We start from the raw sequence: 21,666 nt of genomic DNA on the forward strand, positions 1-21,666 counted from the left end.
TTTTTTGTTAAAGTCAGTGCAGCTGTAGATATTGGTGCTATTGATTTCAGAAAAGGTGGAATCAACTTGTGATTATTAATTGAAAGGTCATGCAGTAACGTACAGAGTGACTTTTATCTAATACTTACCAAAACTGAGTTGAAACTAGGACTTGTGATGTTGTGTAACCTCTCTATGTCTTAGCTCCCTCTCTGTAAAATAAGGGTCAGGACTGTGGTATCTACAGGCATGGGGCAGTAAGACTCATTAATATTGGTCAGAAAGTGCTATCCAAGCCCAAAGTAGCAGTATTTCATGTACAGCTGTCCTGACTAATACTTTAAATCTGCATCTCCTGGTGTTCTGTGTATTTGAAGTCAATGATAATATTGCATTAGCGCAGTTTTTTAAGTATAATTCTTACATGATCATTAAATGATCTAGGGAGTCACTTCCTTGAACTGTGGATTATCCTGCACCTCCAACAGTGCAGTTCAGATGCTGTTCAGCAGGTGTAACTTTATTCAGTAATTATAAGTTTATAAAAAGTGAAAACTGCTAGCAATCCCTTGAGTTATTATTTCAGAAACATATTTGATTAATATCTTTCCTTCTGTCTCTGTTTTTAATATGTTCTTTACCAAATGTATTCTTTTTTATTCAGTATTCTCCTGTGCTCGGTCTCTTTCGCTTTTTGCTCTGCTTGGCCAAAAAAAAAAATAATAATATACTAACAACAAACCCAAAAAACCTACAACTTTTATTTTATTCAGTGACCTTATTCCAGTATGCAGCTTCTGGGTTTTTTTTTTTCTTTTCTTTTCTTTGTTGCTTCCTTTTTAAAATTTAACCTTGTGTCTTTTTTGTTCTTCCTTCCTGTTAGTTTGCTGTGGGCAACTGCTAAAGGAGGCTGTTGCAGAGAAGACAAAACTTGGAGAACTCGTTAAGCCTTATATTGACAATGGATACCCAGGTAGGACATGTTGTTGTCTCATTACACTGTAGTTACAAATTTGTGGCAAAAAATAAATTGTGAGTGATTTTTTCTTGGTCATATTCTAATCTGAGTTACATCAGAGTAATCTGGAAGTTGATTAATTCCATTCATTACATATGATTTGTAGCGCTGCATAACAGAAGTTAGATTTCAAAGCTCTTCAATATCTTCCAAGCAAATAGTTCACTGTTCCAGTGACATTCCAATTTCTTGTACACATTCCAAAATTTGAATTCCATATTTTTATCTCTATAGATGTATAATTTTAAAATGTTAGTTTTATAAATTTTTTACTACACTTAAAAACTTTTATTTTTAAAACTTAAAAAACTTTTAATACACTTAAAAACTGTTACTTACAACACAGTATGGTGTTTCATTTGTATTTCAAGTGGATTTCCATAAAGACTCTGCTTTTCTATGTGGATTTTGACTTTTAGAACGCTACTGTAGATTCCTCTACTTTCATGCAAATATTTTAAAATTAAAGTTTCTTTGCACTTCATTTCTATCAGCACTTTTGGGTTAGGAGAGGACTGCCATAAAGAATATCTAAGCATGCTTTGCTTTTGGAAAGCTCTGCAGTGATTTCGTATAAATTATAAATACTATAAGTTCCTTAGAGCAGCAGCTTAAACTTACATGTTTGTTAGTGATCTTGCACAAGGACAGCTCCTGTATGTGGTGGGTATTAAAAATCAGAAAAGATCTGTGGTTCCAAAGGATAAGTTGTGTTTCAGTAGGGTGGAAGAATGTTTATTTTGCCAAATCACAGTGGTCTGGAAGAGGAATTTTCAGTCCTGTTTCTGGCAACAGGCCAAATGGTTATATACAAATATAAGGAGACAATCTTGCTGAAGATTGAGAAATCTCGGTTAAGCTTCAGTATTAATGGAATTTTGAGCAAACCCCCCCAGAGCAAAGAGAAATCTTCATTGTCTTTTATTTTTGGCAAGGAAAATAATTTGGTGAGGTGGAAAGCTTGAAAGTCCTGGGTTTTGCACAATAGCTTAATTCTTAGACTGAATTACACAGATCTGAGACATGAGCCTATAAAATTAACTGAGGTTCCCTTGATACCATACCAAAAGATTCACTACTTTTCTAAGCATTTAAAAAAAGACCTTTGGCAGCCTGCAGCTTTGGGTATTCTATCCCTCTGTCAGTCACTTTATCAAGCCACAAGGCAATACATTTTAACTCTAAACTTCATCTGTAGTGGATGGATTGCATTTACTTATAATGCAGTAACTTGGCTTGTTCAATGCATCAATTTTCCGTGGCAACCACTCTATTGCTGGGACTAGGAGTTTATGTGGGAACCACTAGAATGGAAAACATGAATCTCTACAGCCTGAAAGAAGGAAGCTGGGTCCTCTGTAATGCAGGCACAGAGATCTAGGAAAGGATTTTCTGATTTGGAGGTATTGCTAATCAGAATGGCCTTTTCACTCAAAGGCAAGAGATCTTAGCCTATGTGAATTACAATGCACCCTGGATCTTCACATATGGGAGTAACTTCGTGTGTATAGTCTGATTGACCTGAATGTGACTACTTGTGTATCCAGTCTAACTCACACATGGAGATCATTTTAAGCTCTGGGTTTGTGTCTTTTTCATGGTATCCATCAATGTCAGAACCTTATGTGCGTACTCTAATTTCACTTTTTTCTCATCTCTGTGAAGTAAAGGACAGCCTCACTCTCTAAATTTCAGTTATGGCTGAGATGGGAGTCTGGATGATCTATTTGTTCAAAGATAGGTCCTTTAAAAGCTTTCCTTACTAAAGTGCTCTTTGTATATTTTATAAACTTCATCTTAACCATTAAAGTTCCTTAAAGGAGATACCAAAAGCATTCCCAATAGAGTAAAATAATTGCACAGATTGTAATTTTTAGCCAGTCCTAAAAATATGCACATCCTTAGTCCAGGGGAGCTGCTTTCATTTCAGGAAAATGACATTGAAGTTGTAATTCCTTTCTTCCTCCAAATTAGAAATTATTTCAGATTTAGATTAATTTTTTAATATAGCATGCAAGGATAAAGCTGTACAATGCTCCTGAAAGTTAATGGGAATCATAACCATGTTGTGCTGAAAATTTCTCCCTTAGTTTTTCCTGTATGCACATATATTTTATTTTGTGGGACATATAACGGAATTAAGGGCTGAATAAAAATAAATATTATATAGCAATACCAGAAATAATAAGTTCTGTCATTTTGCTAATCCTCCTCTCCCAGGAATAACAAAGAATGAATTTACATTAGTAAACACTAACAAGAATTCATTATGGCCCTCGCAAGAGGCTTGGAGAAAATGAAATAATATAGTGTACTGAAGGGGAAAGATGGGCAAAGAATCCTTGCTGTCTTGCTACAGAGTTACAACCAGGTTAATACAGAGGAAAGATTCTCACACTATTGACTATATTCAGTTTCAAGAAAATGAAATTTGAAAAGAGTTAGTTTAGTCAATAGCAGACAGTGTTATAACTGGAAAAGCAATTAGAACTTCAAAATTTTCATTGCATTTCTAGTTATTTACCAAGTAAGCTTAGTTGCTCCTTTGGGAGAGGAATCATGCAAGTGATAACATCACAGAATACTCTGGAACTAAAGACAGACCATGAGAAATGTTGTACTCAAATCATTACTACTCAAAATGAAACTAGTGCCATAAAATCTTGAGGATGTGCCTCATATATTCTTAAAATGCTTGCCCTGGGGATTGATCTCAGTGTGGTTTCCCTTCTTGTGGACACAACTGATTGCATACAATTAGTCATTTAAGCTTGCCAACGGGTTATGTTGTGGTGTCATAAAAATGCTCAAAAACTAGTTTACTCAAAAAACAGCTTATTTAAAGCTACCTTGTTACTGAGTTATTGAGGCTGTCCACTGGTCTGTTCTAGTTCTGGTTGACTCACTCAGATCTCTTCTTGGGTTTAGGATTCACAAACATTCTTTATATTGTTTTTTCCTGTACTGCAGCTTCATGTATACAACATGTATTTCAAGAACAGCCCAGACAATTCTATTATTCACCCCAGAAGGCAACTCAGTGCATTCCCATTTTCTGTATTTTTTACATCTCCTGCTTTATCAAACTTCTCAGTTTTGTATATGGTGATTTATTTTGCTTAATTAAGGTAGCATAGATATTTTGAAGCCCATTAATGTTTTAATTCCCAGGACATTCTAGTCTACAGTTGGTACACACTAGATATTGAAAAATGCATTTTCAGTGAAAAGTCAAGCAACTCAACTGCATTCTGTCTGTCATAAACATAGACTTGTTCTTTGGACAACCAGTCTGAAATGCAGAGACTTTTCCTTTAGGATATTGTGGTTTTTGCTGAATACTGGGTAATTATTGCTGACTATACTCTGGGCAGAAAATTACCAGCATTGAAGTCTGAGACCAGTCTTCTGGTCACTAACTCCAGTTAGTTTAAATCTGGGTCAATAAGCACACGCCGTTTGCTTGGGCAGCATAGGAGACCTTCCATTTGGAGTAAGTGGTGAGCATAGTGGCCAGAACCTTTCCACAAGCAGCAAGACAACTCAGATAAATTAATTCATTCGGTGTGATTCCTTCTGGAATGTTGTGAAGAGACTGTTCTGTAGACTGTTCCTCCGCTTCCAGTAATTCAGGCTACGGACAAATGATGCATATGTAGATAGCCTGTTCATAGACCCCACAGGCTTTGTGAAGACCTTTATGCAAAATTTGTGTCTCCGGGTTGCTGTAATTCTGAAGCGGTCTAGACTGCCTTCTGGACCTGTCTCATTGCAAACATGGGCATGCGTTAATTTGAAGTTACATCTGGAGGATCTATGTGCACCATTTTAAAGGTGTCTGTCAGAATTTGATACCCTGGGAGAAAAAAAAATATTCAGAAAGCGTATCTGCTCCCCACCCATTCCCTGGTATTTGCTCCTTGAGATGTTTGCATTTTATTAATGAAAATAGAGGCAGAAAGATGTTGGCATTGGGGGCATCACTAAAATAAGAAAGGTCATCAGTTGAAAAGAAATTTGCATGCCATTCTGTCTATTCAATTTTCCATGTTTTCATGGTGAAATAGCATGGAGTAATCACTGCTAATTAATGTATCTATTTGCAATGCTGCAATAAATGGAGCCAAGAAAAGTGAGATAACAGGAAAAGAGCATGAAGAGGAGGGGGGAAAAAACCACTCCCAAACCAGTAAAATTCTGCTTTTCAGCTGGGAGAACCACTATTAGTTTGGGTAATTGTTTTTTCCATCAATATGAAGATTCAGGTGGTAAAAGAGAGCTGATTCATGGAAAACAGAGAACACTGCACTGTTTGCAGCCTGTTAGAGTTGAACACACACAATCTGTGTTGTTTTTTCCCCTTCCTTTTTCTATTTTTTAAGTAGTAATATCTGAAGCTGTCCCCAATGGCAGTCTGCATGCAGGGGGTAAAATCTGGAATTCCCTAATTTCTCCTATTTTCTAATAAAAACTATTACTGTACAAATGTAGATTTTATTTTTTCCCCCTTATTTTAAATTGGAATGGTTTTAAAGGGGTGCTTTTTGGTGTAGCCTCTGAAAGTTGGGGTCCCCTGGTGATTGTGATCACAGTCTCACTGAAAGCACTTGGGGGTTTTTTTGACATCAAATTAATATTCTCATCACTAAGTGTGAAGTACAGATTTGACAATAGAGCAGCTTTCTCTTTGTTAAAAACTTGCAAAGAGTTTCAGAGTTGAAAGGCTGAGTAAATCTTTATATCTGAGGAGGTAAGCTTAGTGTTATTTCTTGTTTTTAACAGCGCTGTACTGGCGAGCTGCAGGCTGTCTGAACATTGGAGAGAGACCCTTTGGGAGCTCCATTGGTTTTCAGCAAGTCTTTGCATGCAGTGTGTTTGTACTAGCTGAAGACAGCGCATGGCTCTCTAAATAATTTACAAGTTGATTAATAGACTCACATGGGTATAATTAGAAGAGGGAGAGACAGCAGCTACAGTAACGGGTACAGTGCTTGGGGGAACTAGAGACTTTATTTTTTTTAAAGAAACTTTCTAGGGTGCTGGGCGTTTGAAGATAAGTTGGGAAGAGCTCAGTGCCTCTTCTCTTTTGAAGTGGAAATAGGACAGTTTGAATCCGTCGAGTTTAATTTTTCACAAGCTTTAGGGGCCCTGCAGTGCAACTCCCTTTTTATTATTGAAAAAAACTCTCCATTTTTCTTTCATTTTTCACACACATGCACACACACATGCGCACACACACACAGAACCTAAACAGTAGCTAATAAACAAATCCATTTTCTGCGTTATTTAAGTTAATTTTATAATGATGCTATATGTTTACCTGTATATGCACCTCAATCACAAATATACTGTGTAAAGTTATGGAGATATTTATGAATACACCGTACTTTAATTTATGCATTTTTAAGAAACCTTCACCTCTGTTTGACAATGCTTTTGAAGTAGCTCCGTTTTTCAAGTCAAACTTTTGACTTTTCCTCTGGGACTGCTACAAAGGTTTTTTTATGGAAAATAGGTAGCAGGCTTTTTTCCTACTAGGAGAAAATTGGTGGTCAAGAGAACAAAATAAAATTTAATGGGTTTTTTTCTGTTTTAAGTGTCCATATTTTAATAAAAAATGCAAGGTTGTAGAATAGAAAGTTTTACATGAAGGCATATAGGCAGTAAGTTATCTTCTTCCCTGAATTTTACTTTTTTTGCGTGTTGAATCACTACAGTATAACTTAGAGTCCTCTTTTTCTTTATTTGAAAATTTAGAAGGTATTTTTCTTTATTCTACACAACATGCAACAATCAAAATTGGCATATCTACCTAGCAGATATTCAGGGCTGAAGTAACACTTGGGGCACTCAGTCTACAAAGATGTTTTTAAAGGCCACCATATTTAACAGTAAAAAAACAACAAAAAAAAATATCCCAAAAAACCAACCCTGGAAGCCAGACCAGAGCAAAAAAAACCCAAACTATTTTATTTAAGAGTCCACTGCCATTGTTTTCTGGAGGAATTGTGATAATCAGTCAGTCCTGCCTGTATATATTTTGTGAATTTCCTGGTTTTGCAGCAGTATTCATCATTACTGATGTTACTGGAGTATCAATAGTCCAATACGAGGTATCGCAGCTCACAGGGGTAGTGCTGCTGCAGGCTAGGGGTTTGCATGAAGGAGGGGGTAAAACAGGTTGTAAGTTAAAACCTATCGGATGCCCACAGTTCTCATTTTCAGTCAGCAGGCATTGTTGTGTGCCACCAAAGTGCCACAAGCCCTCATGGATCTGAGTGACACTGTGGTCCTTGGCCATACGGGGCCTCATGGTTGTCAGGGGCTTTTAAACAGCAAAGTGCAGTAGAAATGCTAAGTATTAATCTTTTAGATTTATTTTGATCTTTATTGCGGACAATCGTTCTTAGAAACTTAGAAAACTGATGTTTCATTTCCTGCTACTCTTCTTGCAGCACTAGCTCCTCAGCAAAAGTCTGCTGACTTAAATCCTGTTTGTTTTTCATTTTGGAGTTTGGGATGGGAAAATCACATGAGTTTTTATAAGTAAACTGGAAGAAAAAGCATGTTGCATATTGGCAGCATTCCCTTTTATGGTCTTTGGAGTTTAACATCAAATTCTGCCTTTGGCTCTATTTCACTGGGTGTCATACATGCAGAATCAGGCTCCTGTATGAAAGAGACTTGTTAAATGTCAAGCAAAACATTTAATAGCTTTTGCGTACGGCTTTACAATTTTTGAATGTCCCTTTAGTGGGGCTGGTAGGTGTCAGGAGGAGCAGCAAGGGGAGACACGCAGGCATCACTGGTAAGGGATGACAGCCCCCTTAACTCCTCTCTTCTTCTCATCATGTGCTGCAGCAGTATTTGGTATAGAAAGCCAAGATGTTTTTCACCATGTTCATCAGACCAAATTTATTCTTTTTTTACTGCAGTCACTGTCAAAAAGGGTTTTGTAGGCCAAATTCTGCCCTGTCACAAGCCCTGTGCTCTTCAGTAGAGCTGGACTAGTTGAGTAATAAGGAGGAATTGGGGAACTTGGTTGATAGTGGGAATGATGTGTTAGATGGGTTAGAACAGCAGTTGCTGTCTTGTGTCCAGCTATGCAGAAGCTGAAGGAGTAAAAAGTAGTAGTGCAAATACACATTTTGTTACTAGTTTTCAAAATTTTCAGGTTGGAAACATCCCTGTGAGGTAAAAGAGCAGCTTTTGCCTTGCAGGTGGGTAAACTGAGGCAGAAAACCTGATTCACCTCGAGCCAAGCTGCAGTCAGTGAGTGAGCGTGGGCAGGGGCCTGGGTACGTGGATCTTGACCTTAGTGCCAGCCCACTGGATCGGCCCGAGACTCACCGATGGCCTCTGCTGTTAGGCAGGTACACACGGGCACCCAAAACATCACCGGTGCTAGTTTTAGGGGAGAAAAGCTTTTTGTGTTCATATGCTGGAATCTGGGCTGGATTTCCATTGCTAAATCTGAAGATGCCAGTAGCAGGTAAAGCAGTGTAAGGGGCTGGCGTCTTATCGAGTCACTAAATGCGAGCAGATTGAGATTCCTCAATCTCTGGCTTGGTAACTGCCGGAGAGCGTGATGCTCTCCTTTACCGTGCTTTTCTGAAGGTCTTAATTTATCACGGATCGCTTGATCGATGATTTGGGATCATACCTGCTTTAGAAACATTATTACTTTCTCTTTAATACAGCTCATTCCTATTTTAAATGACTAAAAGCCTCCCCCCAAAAATATTGTAATATACTTGAAGAAACAAAAATATTTGAAGAAACAAAAATATTTGAATAAAGAAAAAAATCTGAAATGTGGAAATGAAATGGTTTATATTGTTTATTTTACCGTATTAAAATCAATATTCCAATCCTCGCGGGAAGCCATGCTCAGCAGTGCTGTATATGTCAAATGAGCGAGCGCAGACGGTATTTCTGTGTAAATTTTCCGTTTGATGAAATTACAACGGCAGCCAAGGCCGTGCCGCTGCGGCTGCTTGTGCCGGTGCCTCCGTTGCCGGCTTCCAGCGCCACAAGCCCGGAGATGCTGCCGGTTCGCCGTGGCAGCCCGCCGGTGCCCGTAACGCAGGCGGACGAAGCAGATCCTGTTCCCTTTCCCTGCGTTCCCGAGGCTCCGGCGGTTCCGCGGCTGCCCGCCGGGCGCGTACCGAGCACCGGGTACCGAGCACTGGGTCCCGGGTCCCGGCAGCCGCCGCCCCGCGCTGCCCGCCGCGCCCGCCAGGTGGCGGTAAAGAACAACCAACGGCGGCGGGCGGCGCGGGGGGCACGAGGGCAGGCCCCCGCCGCCGGCACAGCCGCTCCCTCCGCCCCGCTGCCCGGCTCCTCCCGCCGCCCCCGCGCTTGGCTGCTTTTTTTTTTTTTTTATATATCATTCCCACTAAGCACATTGGGCTGTGTGCTGGGAAATGGGAAAGCAGCCCCTTCGCGCGAAGCTGGCAGGATGGGATTAAAACATCGATCGACCTCCGTGGTAACAACAAATTGATACCATCGCCGAGGTCCTGAACGTGGGCAAGAAAATAGAACGCTTCTCCCAAAAAAACAAATAAAATGACCCGTTGTGAATAATCCAGCGTTTATAGAGTGATAAAATAAGTAAATCTCATGCTTTGCCTAAATTTAGGATTGACAGGACAATCCAGGAAAGTAGCCTTTGGCGGTAGCTTTTACTTAGGGCAAGATGTTAACTGTCAAGTACTGGGATCAAGCCTCAGGCATCTGAATTAGCTGTGAAAGTCTTCAGACCTAGCTAAAAAAAAAATCTCTAAGGGAAGGATAAAGCATAAATGGACAATATTGTCAAAAGGACCTTAAACTTTTTACAGCACAAACCTGACAATTTTTGTCCACAAAAAATGCATTTATGCTGCACATAGAATTGAGGTTTTATAGGTTTGAAGAAGTGAGTCAATACCCTTCAAAAGTCTGTTTTAAAGGGAAATACATGGAGGAGGAATCAATTTAAGTCTGATAATTGTATAGCTTGGAGCACTGACAGCATAGAAGCTATTGGAGAACAGTGCCCTGTAATCTCTCAAGTAGTGTTTTTGCCTTTCAGACTGTGCCTTTAATGTTCTGTTACTTTTGCCTTGAGCAGGTGCTATGATTTTGTCAACTGATTGCCTGATCCCCTTTTCTATTAGTCCTGCAGATCTATGGGCTGGGTAAGAGCTAATAGGCCACACTCCTAGGAGTTTCATGAGGAAGTACTTTACATGAGGAGTACCTTATACTTGTGAAAACCTTTGAAGCTCTGGGAAGTAAATTTATTTTTTAAATGGTTTGTTGGAAGGTGCTGATTGACAGCCCTCGATATAGAAAATCTCTAGGTGTCCATGCAGTAGTTCCAGCATGAACAGCAGCAATTTAAGCCTCTGTCACCTGTACTCTGCCTGATCATACCCTTGAATTGATTAGATCACTTCTTAGGTCCACAGCTTCTAATTCAGCTGCATAGTCTAAACCATTAACATGGTCTAGACGGGCTGGGAGATGAAGGAGAGGTGCTGTGTGGTATTGATGTTAGGAAAGAACATATGCGTGAATGAATTACATTTCTATATGGAGCTGACTGTGGCCTCATTCTGCCATATATACCATTTCGGAGGTTCACCGTGACCTCAGTCCACAGCTATGTAGGCTGCTCTCAACATGGTATCACTGTAGCTCATCAGTTCCGCAGCATTGCCTCTGATGGATGAATTTTGCTCCTGTACCTTGATTTCTCACCTTAATAGAGATGTGCTTCCACATTACCTAATCTGGATATCTCTTTGTAGCACACTGTAATTTTTACAAGAAACTTACCTGTGGACTTCTCTAATGATAAAGTAAAATCTCTCTAGAGCCTCATTCCTCCAACTTTCAGAGTTGGAAACTTCACACAAGGAATTGATTATTCAAAGCTCTTGTGCTTCATAATCTACTTAAAACACATAGGTAGAGCTTTTCTGATGAGGCAGTCAAGATTTTACTTTGCTATATAGCCCGTTGGGTCATGTGCTTAAGGCCAGGATACCTGTGGTGTTACTTACAGACTGTGTGCCACTCCAGTTACAGGTTATTAATTTGCCTTATGTTCAAGAGACAGTTTCACATGAGTAAAAAGGAATACTATACTGCAGATTTCTACATAACCCACTCTGTACCACAGCAAAATAAGAATAATACTGATTTCTTTCTTCCTTTTTTCTCTTTTTTCTTTTTTTTTTTTCCTCCTCTGGTCTGCAGAAGATGTTTTACAGTTTTAATGCAGCTGTTTTAAGTGTGACTGTTCCTGTTCAAGGGCAGCTGATGTACTTTGTAATGCCATTGAACAGCCAACAAGCTATGTTCCCCTATTGTGTTGAAGTGATAGGTATGTTTGCTAATCAAGAGGAGAGCAGAGCTTGCTGTCTGACTTGTTTATGTTTTATTTCTCACCATCAAGCTTTAGAGGGAGGCACAGAAAATATGTAAGCATCTATATTATTCAGTGATATATATATGTACATGAATGTACAATCTCAAGTGTATTGCTGATATCTTCCAGTCAGTCATAGCTGAAATTAGCAAGGTGTCAGAGTTACCCCATATCCCCAGTATTACTCAAAAAAACCCCAAGCTGGCATACCATTAGATAAATTGTTAATTAATTGTCACTGCATCGTGTCAGATTTTTTTTTTGCTTTTGTGATTGCTACAGTTTTATTCAAAAATAGTGACCAAAGTAGAGGATTTTGATAATAAGAATTCACAGAAGGCCTATGGGAAGTGATCAGATCGAGATGCTGTCTGGTTCCCATCACGATTGCTTTTTAATTTTCATGTAGGCTGTAGTGTTTCTCCTTCCCATACGCAGGATGGAAGCAGTTTGGCCCCTGGAACTGGAGAATCTCCTACAATCAGCTGGAAGCTCAACAGCACAGTATACCCGCTTATTTCTCTGTGCCATTCCTGGGGCTTTCAGCCTCTGCGCCGATTCCCTGTTCATCTCGCAGGGATGTCAGCTCTGGCAGGATCCTACTTTAGTGCAGCCTTACTCATGGGTTTGTAGGTTTTATTCCAATCCCTTGCTAAACTGTTTTAAGCATTCTGAAAACATTTTAAAAAAAAAATCATGTAATTTGGCATCTTTGTAAATCCGTGTTAATGATTGCAGTAGGAATCATGATAAAATAACATGCATCGAGACAGAAAGTTTAGTGCTGCAGCCAGAAATTCAGGACTACAGGAAAATTCCACTGGTCTTTGTATGGAATATGTTTTGGGGAAAGAGAAAGTGGGATTTAATTTTTTATTTATTTTTATTTTTATTTTTTCCTATTACAGTGTCTTGGGTTTGTATTAGTTCTTGTAACCTGGAGGGTGGGGAGAACTGCCCTGCAAAGAGCACTGAAATTCTCCTGTTATCCTCTCTACACCTGCCTGCAGCGCAGGTCTTAGATAAGTATCATCTGTCTAATAACATTTCTGCCTGCTGCTGCGCTATTGTATTGTTAATTTTATGAATCCTATTTTTAACAGAATGCCTAGTTTTGCATTGTCATTTTGCTCTCTTGTCAAGTGTCTGGTCTTATTCCATTCCTTTTTTCTTTTAGCAGATGGAGAATATTACTCTCCTTAACTTGTGTTTTTATAATGTGGATATTCTCAATTAATACCCTAATCTGTTTTCTAATTAATTCCCTGTGGGTTTCCTCCCTTTTTGCTGGTACATTGAATCCTGAGTGCAATTCTGTAAACTCAGTAATTTGATTATTTAAAGGAGAAGTAATGAATTTCATGGTAGAGGTGTAAGTTTTAAGGAAATGTTAAATTTCAAGAAGCAAATGGATTCTATTATTACGGTTTAAAACCTGCTGGTACCCAGGGTATAAATGTGCACTGCTAATAATATACTCTACTAAAATACAGGCGTATTCCTGTCAGCTAGTTCTAAAGCGAATTGCATTGTTAGAAATCTGACACATATGCTCTCCTACAAGTACTTGTTGTATTTTTGTATGCAGATGCGATGGCAGGGTGAGTATCAAAACATCAACATTCCAAGATGTGGATTTATGTAGCATTTTTTATCGCTTGTTTCCAGTAGAGGCAACAGTGTATTAGACATACCGTACAAATAAAGAGAAGGGACTCTCATTGCTGCTTGAAAATTGTTTTGGCTGCTTCTTTGGGAAGTAGCTTGAGGTGATTTTGCTGACCTTTCTTTGGGGTTATTTGACATTAAGCTCAGCACATTGCAAGAGTCCTTGGAAAATTTATAGTCACTCTTGTTGAACATAATCTTTTGAATCTTCTGGGGGAAAAAATATTACAAGATACATAAGTTTAAGTATCTTGATTGAACTATTTTACTTTATGAAGGCTATAGTGAAAAAATGCAGGATACCTTCTTGCCACTGTGTCCCATTAAATAGAATTTTTAAACCTGCATAGTAATTGTAATCCTAGTCAGCATTGTGCTGATGTTTCTCTTGCCCTAAAGAAAAATAATAATAGAGGAAAGAGAACTTTTATTTCTAAAATTAGGGAGTCATCAATGCAGTAATTACAGTAGCTGAAATACATTTTGGAAATTTATTTTCAGTTGTAAAAGCTTCAAGCCTTTGGGCAAATTGGAGAAATATCACATCTAGCCTGCTGTGGCAGAACCATTATCACCTGCTAAGTTAAATACAGAATGCTACAGAAATTGCTTTCCTGTCTTAGGATTTCTTTTACACAACTCAGGTCATTATTTTTGCATTTTGATAAGATTGTGTCACACACTTCATTGTGACATCAGCCCAGTAAGGCAGAGGGAAAATGTACATAGCAAAATTATGTAGGCATCAGTTTCTGCCAAATACTTTGCTTTAGTCCTACAGTTCCTTGTGAGTTTGGGGGTTCCATGATAGTACAGTAAATATGCAGAAGTCAACAGTAACTCCTTTCTGCAAAATCTATCACTCATAAACAGGAATAATTCTTTGTGGTTTAGTTCCTGTGGCAGTCTAAACAGAAAAAGTACTGTGTATCCTCCTTAATTGCAGACTCAGCATACAAAATAAATGTCATCTTTTTAATCCTTTGCAGTCTCAGACAACCTTGTTATGAAGATCCTGGCAGAACGCCTAAACTCACTAGACTGCATGACCAATGGTTGGGTGCTTTATGGCTTCCCAAGGGACATAGAGCAGGGAGAACAGCTGCAAAAAGCACATATTATTCCAAACAGGTAAGATATAAATTTATCAATCATGACGTTACATATATGAAAAATTTGTTTATGGAACGATACAGATCTTTATTGACATTGCATAGGCTCTTGCATCTTACTTATTTATTGCTTCCTTAGCTAGAAAAGGGGTCTTGCTCCTGGAGAGTGGGAAATAGAGCACTGGCCTTACAAATCCTCCAGATGGCCAAACTGTGGGAGAGAGGTTTGTTTTTCTGGTTATTTGTTTGAGTTGCCTCTAAAGGCAAACCATAAGAAATGGATTAAAGTTTGGATTATATCAGAAGGTGCATTTTATTTGCAGCAGGAGGGGGATCTACATCATCTTTCTTTAGCATTGGCATAATATCATGGAAATATATTAGTATTGTGAGGAGCTCATTATGAGACTTGTGGGTTTTGTGAAATAATTAAAAACAACATGAGAATTATATTTTATTTGAGCGATAATGAAGTGTTCAGAAATGTAATATAAGAGAAATGAGCATCAAAAGAGAACTGTTATGACTGCCAGGCAAATAAAATAGGGTTACTCTTTACAGTTCGTCCAAAGGTGGTGAGGATTTGAAATACTGGTGTACTGATCAAAGCCAAGAGGCTTTTCCATTCCTCTCCTAGGGGTTCCTGGCTCTGTCCATACCACTGGCTGACACAGTGGATGTTCCGAAGGCATACATTGGAAATCTGTAGTCTTTGTGCTTCCAGGAAGCTTATTCTTATTTAAAAACTAGTAGTGGAAAAGGTACATTACCCAGTAAGTGTTTAAGTTGGCAAAGTCACTCTTCCTGTGTCTTCCGTGTGGCTGCCCTCAGTCCCCTCCCCACTCCCCGTACAGGGTATAGTGGAAAAATGTAAAAGGGTAAGATTGAGTTGGAGTGAGAGAAGGGAGGCATCTAGCTGTCATGCCATCAAGGTTTAAAAATTAAAGTATGTGAAAACAGCAGTAGCTTTCTTTATTAAAAGTAAGATAATATACATCTTAAACAGGAATCCATTTCGTGAGAAAAGAGAGAAAGAATCTTGAAACTTATGCTAGATTCAGTTAAATAACATTTCCCATGGATTATTAGTCATGTGCGTTTAGAAAGTAGATCCTGAGTCCCTCAACATGTACCTGAGTACCTGAGATCAGTGTGAATACTCAAGCGTGTGCCCTGTGCTCCTTTACAGGATTGAGACCTCATCAAGTGAGGAAGAACAACTCATTATAAAATTGTCTGTGTAGAAATTTGGCACTGATCCATTTGCTTAGCTTCCATTTTCTTTAAAGAGCTCTGCACATTCATATCTGAATTAAGAATTTGGCCCCTACTATTTCATACAGGGGTTGAAGTAAGGGACAAAAATAGACATCTTGCTACCTGATTGATTTCGGAGCTGATATTTTCCATGAAACTGAAGCAGTAGGTATATAAGGGAGAGAGGGTGATTATAAACAAAAGGACATATTGCAGCATAGGATAGCAGGGCAGTAATTCAGTTTCAGTTGTGATGCTAGTTATAAAACACTATCTGCAGAGGTGGTGTTTCTGACATCAGGAGAAAAACCTGATAGAATTATAGCCTTGAAATCAATCTGGGAATAGGATGCGGAAATCTATAAATCAGACACAGAATAATCTACAAAGTCTCATTTTTAGGAGGGCTCTGTTGATGAAATTAGATTAAAATAAATTTACATATATATCAAGTTTATTATTAAAATCTAGTCACATCAGTAAACAAAATTATTTGTGAAAGGGTATGTTACTCTGTGTTTTGAACTCAAAGTAGACCTCTTTGGCTGATCAGAACACAGAGTTATTGTCTGCTTGTCAAGTCACAAATCTATTCCTTAGAGCTAATAAATGGTTAGTGTTCAAATACTATGTTTTATCTGACTCCCACCTCATAAAGCTAGTACACATAATACTAAATTATACAGCATTGAGCAGGATCAGTCTCCTGACTCCTCCATCTTATGGAAAGAAAAACAAACCTAGTAATTGATGGTAGAAAAGAAGGAAAATAAAGTTATTTGAAAACAAACAAAATGGGCTATAAAGTTTGTTAAAATGTAATAATAAAAAAAACTCATACAGCATCAGCCACTGCATCCGAAGAACTGCCCTGGAACAAAAAGGAAAATAATTCATTTTCCGCTGAAAAAGTGAGGTGCAGGGTTTTCTTTAAATTAGAATTTGCAGTAGGACGAAGGCTTGCTTACAAGAGTGGTACAGGAAAACCTGCCTGTATCAGACAAAACCTGTCTACTAAAGAACTGCTCTTTCTGTACTGGAAGAAGACATGTATTGCTTTCTATGTTCCTCCCTGTGAAGCAGTTACTGCTTAAGTGGACAGGATCCTAATCGTATTGAACTGTGGCAGCCTTTAGGGCAAATAAGAAGCTGAATCTATTAGTGGCCTCTCAGCTATCTAGTAAAAGAACACCATTAACCACTTAATGCCTATGGTAAGTGGGAATCCAAATACAGTTACAGGTTGGCATCACAACTACTAACGCAAAGAACTGAATTCAGTTCTTTGTCCAAATGACTGTAAATAGTTATTTTAGCTTTTTTTATTGTTAATGCTTGAGCAACAGTAAGAAATACATAGTATAGCCAAGGAAAATTCTAATATATGGAAAACACTATTTAATATCTACCAAAATATTTCTTACCCCTTCTGTTCTCTCCCAAACTTACAATTAAAATAAGGTTCAGCAGCAACAGTGTCATCTGTTATATATCTCTTGTCATTAGCTTCAGCTGGTTCATGACCAGCTGTCTGCTGGTTCCAGGCCAGCTTAAGGCAATCAGCAGTTTAAAGATTCCCTGAGCCAGAGGGTCATCTGGACAACTGTCTAATAGCCCATTTTCCTTGACTTTATAGTCTCTTTTTCAAAACTGTACTTTTGGCCTCCACCAAATCACATGGAAGGGAGTTTCTCTTTTTCACTGGGTGTCACATGAAAATAATTCACAGTGTTTTTTCCAAGTTCCTTTCCTCTACTGAGAAACAGTTGTAAGCGTTCCCTGTTCGTGTGTCCTAACAATCCTGATTTTATAAGCCTTTTGTATATGCCTGTTCAGTCACCTCTTTCCCAGGCAAAGAACCTTGGTCTGTCTATCCTTTTTCCTTTCCTAGAAGTCGTTTCACTACTCTGACCAGCCTGTCTCCCTCTTCTCTAACTTCTGTAGTTATTCTAGCTGTTTCTGTGCTGAGATGGGACAACCAGAACTGCATTCAGTTTTGAGAGTAGCACTGTGTACTGGATGTATATATATTGGCATAAACATTTTTTACTTTGATCCTAACTCCATTATTCATGATTGCTGATACTCTGTTAGGTGTTATTGTGATAGGTTTTGGAAGAATGTCTTGTGTGTGTAGACTATAAGTAACTATATAGTGTCTTTTTCTCTGAAAAAATACTGAAAAATCACAGTGTGTCACAAATCTCAATTGAGTGTATGCAAACTCAGCAGGAAGCCTAAAGACCCTTTAACTCAAGATCTCTGTAGTTAAAATTGTAGCCAGGTTGGTGTTAGAGTTCTCAAGCTGATAAAATGAGCCCTTCCATCCATGCCAAGGGGCTCTGCTGCTAAGTGTGTCCTGGGATTCCTCATTCCTCTGTTCCATCAATTCCTTTGTTTTTTTCCATCTGATCTGAATCCAGGGTCGATTGTTTTACATTTCAGTATTGATTAGTTATATTACAGTAGTATTGACAAACAATACAAGTGGACAGACAAATCTGGACAGGGGAAGGATGAACTTGAGGATTGACTTAATAATATATACGTAATATATTTCAAATACCCATTTTTCAAATAGTAAAGTTTTTTTCTTTCCCACTAGAGAAAATAAAAAGCAATAGCTTCTGCAGTGCAAGTTTTCCAGCAATGTTCTATTTGGTCTTCAAAATGATGTGACTGTATCCCCAATTATGTCATCTTTTTACATAATATGTTTAAAGCTTCTTTTTCATCACTCTACTAAGAACCCATATTCAAACAATTTAGGATAATGAAGTTCCTAATTTCTAAGGCAGCATCTGTGAATATGTTGAAAAGGGAAAAATCAGAATGGAAAAAAAAGATATTTTTTTTTAACTATTTGGTCTTTACATGGGGCTTTCATATTTCTGCAGCTGATCCCAATGTGGATTAGGGATAATAAACAGCCTATTAATGGAGGTCTGAACTAGGAAATGGAGTTTGAATCAGCAGCAAAATTCAATGGCTGGTGAAGGTTAATAACTCCATTACTATCAGCTCTATTTTTTAGCCGTTTGAAGAGCTAGGTGTTAGCCTTATCTTACTCCTCATTAATTGAGCTAATAGAACCCCAGTGACCCTACCATGCTGCCATTATCTGAGAGTTTACCAGACATGGACTGGAATACTTATCACTGAATATGTATTCCTCAGATTCATTTTTATATCAGAAATATTTTTCTTAAAGATTGGCTGTCTTCAGGTTTCTTTTTGTCTTTTCGTTTCCTTGCTGCTTTCTGTAACAGCTACATTTTTGGAAATTAAATGTAAATGACTTAATTAAAATCCTATCAAGGAACAAGCTAAGTCCCAAAATAGTTGCATCAAGGAAACATAATAGTGATTGAATTATTCCGACATGGAAAAATCTTACAGGGCATTTTTAAAACTTTGGCCTAATTTAACTGATGGATATTGTGTATTTATAATAGATGTGTTTTTAATTGATGGCATACAAAAATATGATGAGAAACAAAGAAGAAATGTTATAATGATATCTCCTTATTTTCTTCTAATTTTCAGGGGGAAAAAAGAAAACAAAAATCAGAAAAATGATGTGGTAATCAAAGTACTAAATCAGTACAGTAAAATCTGCCAGCACCAGGGAGAGAGAAAGAATAGGAAAAGTCCAAGTGACCTAGGCAGGATTTGGGTTAGTTTATAAAGAAAGTAGTAAAAATAATAGGCAGACCAATTTTCTGTTTCAGTCATTCTCATTTTTTGTCTCTTCTGATTAGAAAGCAGCTGGCTCTTACCAGAGCCATTATATTGCTGGTTTACTGACTTCTTGTCTTCACTAATACTAATTGGTTTCCTTTTTATTATCCCTTTGCCTATCATTGCTCCCACCTCAGCTAGGCTCTTCCTGCTCCATCACATGTTCAACGTAAAAGAGACTGACTGGTCTGGTAAAAACTAAGGGGCAAGACAGCAGGAACTAAAGGGCAGGATCTTCTTGAGGTCAATGGTATGCTTATGAAATAGAAACATAATTTAGAAAGTTTGGTTTAGGTTATGAATTCTTATTTGCCTTCCCCACTCCAGTGGAAGTACTCATCCGCTTAGCTATGCTGGCTATACATCAAGTACACATATAGCCATGCTCTGAGGGAGCAGAACACCCTGGCCAAGTGGTAAAAATTACAAGTTTTTTTCCCAACCAAAATCCAATACAGATTGTGCTTACTGGGCAAAATTAACAAACTTCCTCTCACTTGGACTAGTGAATGACTCATCTGCTTCCCTCAGTGAGTGGGATCAGTTTAATGCATGGTTGCTACCCCGTAGCCTTTTCCAAGCTACAATAATTCAGTCACTGTCTTACCTCTTGATTCAAGTGTTTTGAGACTTACCCTGCTCATTGACAAGATTTTAATTAAGTCTTTTACCTTTGTTTCCTGATCTGCCTCTATTGCAAGAGACATTGCTGAGCACTCCGTAATGGGAAAAATACATCAGGGAAGCTCCTATTACTTTATGTGTAACAGCTGTGCATGAAAAGGTATACATTGCTCTGGCATGAAGGCTCTGTTAAGCAGTCACGTCCATGGGCTACTTAATAGTGACAACTAATTCTCCACGTGTAGTGCAAAAAGCTGTACACACACAGTCTTTTACCCTACACAAAACTGATGGAAGCAGCTCCTTACGCAGATTTCTGAGGTTTGGCCTTTGGTGAGGGATCCTTATACTCTATTCTCCATCTCTTCCTTTGTAGACTGTGCTCTGTCTTCCCTAATGACATAACACTAATCTGAATAGAAGCTACTGCTGTTAAATAATCCAATAGACAGAAAGTCAGATGATTACAATAAAAAGAATATGCACTTCTGCTGCCCATTCTGCCAGACCTATAGTGGTACCATAAGAGCCTTCCTATCCTGGGGAAAGGTGCTAATACGCATCTTCAGCCAACGACAGCAAGTGCAGTTTTCAAACCCTTCTATGGGCTTTTTGTAGGATGCTGCATTTGCTCTCACAAGCTTATTCTGCTCCAGCAAGAATAGCAGGTATATTTGGCTTCAGTTGTGGGAGGCGGGTATTATTTTTAGAAGTTACCTCATATAAGCTCCTTTTGATGGCTGGAGATTGTTTGGTGAAATCCTGGGTATGGCAATTAAGGAGATCTCTGATCTCAGCAAGCTTCCTAAGTCTCCAGGAAGAGAAGGAAGAAAAGTTTCTACTTCTAAGTCAGGTGTTTTGGTTTTTTTTTTTTTTCAAGGACCCAAACCCACATGCACAGTCCTTTCATTCTTTTTGCTGCTGAAAGGTGGGATATTTTTCTGCAGTAACTGTCTCACAAATGAGGAGACATTAGGAAACCTGAAGACTTTCAGGTTTGAAATGAAGACCTCATTGCCTTATGCTGAAACCATTTTTCTCAGAAAATCCCACTCGAATCAAGGCTGCCTTTCTGAACTCAATACCTAACTGGAGAGAGAAAATTCTGTAAAGCAGTAGAGCCCAAGCTACTTTTCATGTCTCTGGCAATGGCAGCAAGTTTTAGAAAAGGCAAACCAAACCAGCAGTGTCCCTGCTTTCTCTGCATGGGAACAGATACAGTCAAACTGTGAAAGCGCTGGGCTTAACGTTAATGCTTTCAGTGCTGTGAAGTATCCATGCTTTCAAGGCAGAGCTCCTAGCTCCTCCTTTGGCTGCCAAAATGAGATGCCTGTGTAGCAGCAGCAATTTGAACAAGGTGACTTTGATGAGGTGACATTGGGTTGTATTTGAATCTTGAAGAGTCAAAGAACTTTGAATAATGTCAAATTCAACCTTACAGGAAGCTTTCTGTTTGAGTACTCGACTCTGCAGTTTGGAAGGAGCTAGGTAAATCACACAACATTTCAGGAAGAGTCAAGATCCAAGAAGGCCTGATTTGGTCAGCTACTCAAGAGTCCTGTGCCCTTACATGCTCTCAGTCACTTCAGGACAAAGGACTGGCTTTCCTCCCTACAGATAAAACCTATTTATTATAGGGTATTGTCTTTAGTTCCTAGAAAAAACTGAAGATTTTTACTGAACCTAGTAGCCAAGTTCTCACATGTTTGTATTTAAACCTTTCCCATATTACTCAGGAAGCTGAGATGAGGGGTGTCCTGTTGTCAGCATTGGCAACTTGCACATTTCTATCCTGTCAGGGGAAAAAAAGTTGTTTTGAGAGGAGAACTGAGAGGCCCTGAAAG

At 38.5% G+C, this 21,666-nt stretch overlaps 1 protein-coding gene across 1 annotated transcript in view; it reads left to right on the top strand.

The window, feature by feature from the left end:
• The window catches only part of AK8 (adenylate kinase 8), a 72,720-nt gene that overhangs the window by 29,598 nt on the left and 21,456 nt on the right, over window positions 1-21,666 (top strand). Inside the window, exons 10-11 of the mRNA XM_037398943.1 lie at window positions 863-952; window positions 14,078-14,219. Coding sequence (XP_037254840.1) covers window positions 863-952; window positions 14,078-14,219 — 232 coding nt within the window. The remainder of the gene's footprint in view (window positions 1-862; window positions 953-14,077; window positions 14,220-21,666) is intronic.

This window comes from Falco rusticolus, chromosome 9 (genome assembly GCF_015220075.1).
Source record: "Falco rusticolus isolate bFalRus1 chromosome 9, bFalRus1.pri, whole genome shotgun sequence".
NCBI classification, from domain to species: Eukaryota; Metazoa; Chordata; class Aves; order Falconiformes; family Falconidae; genus Falco; species Falco rusticolus.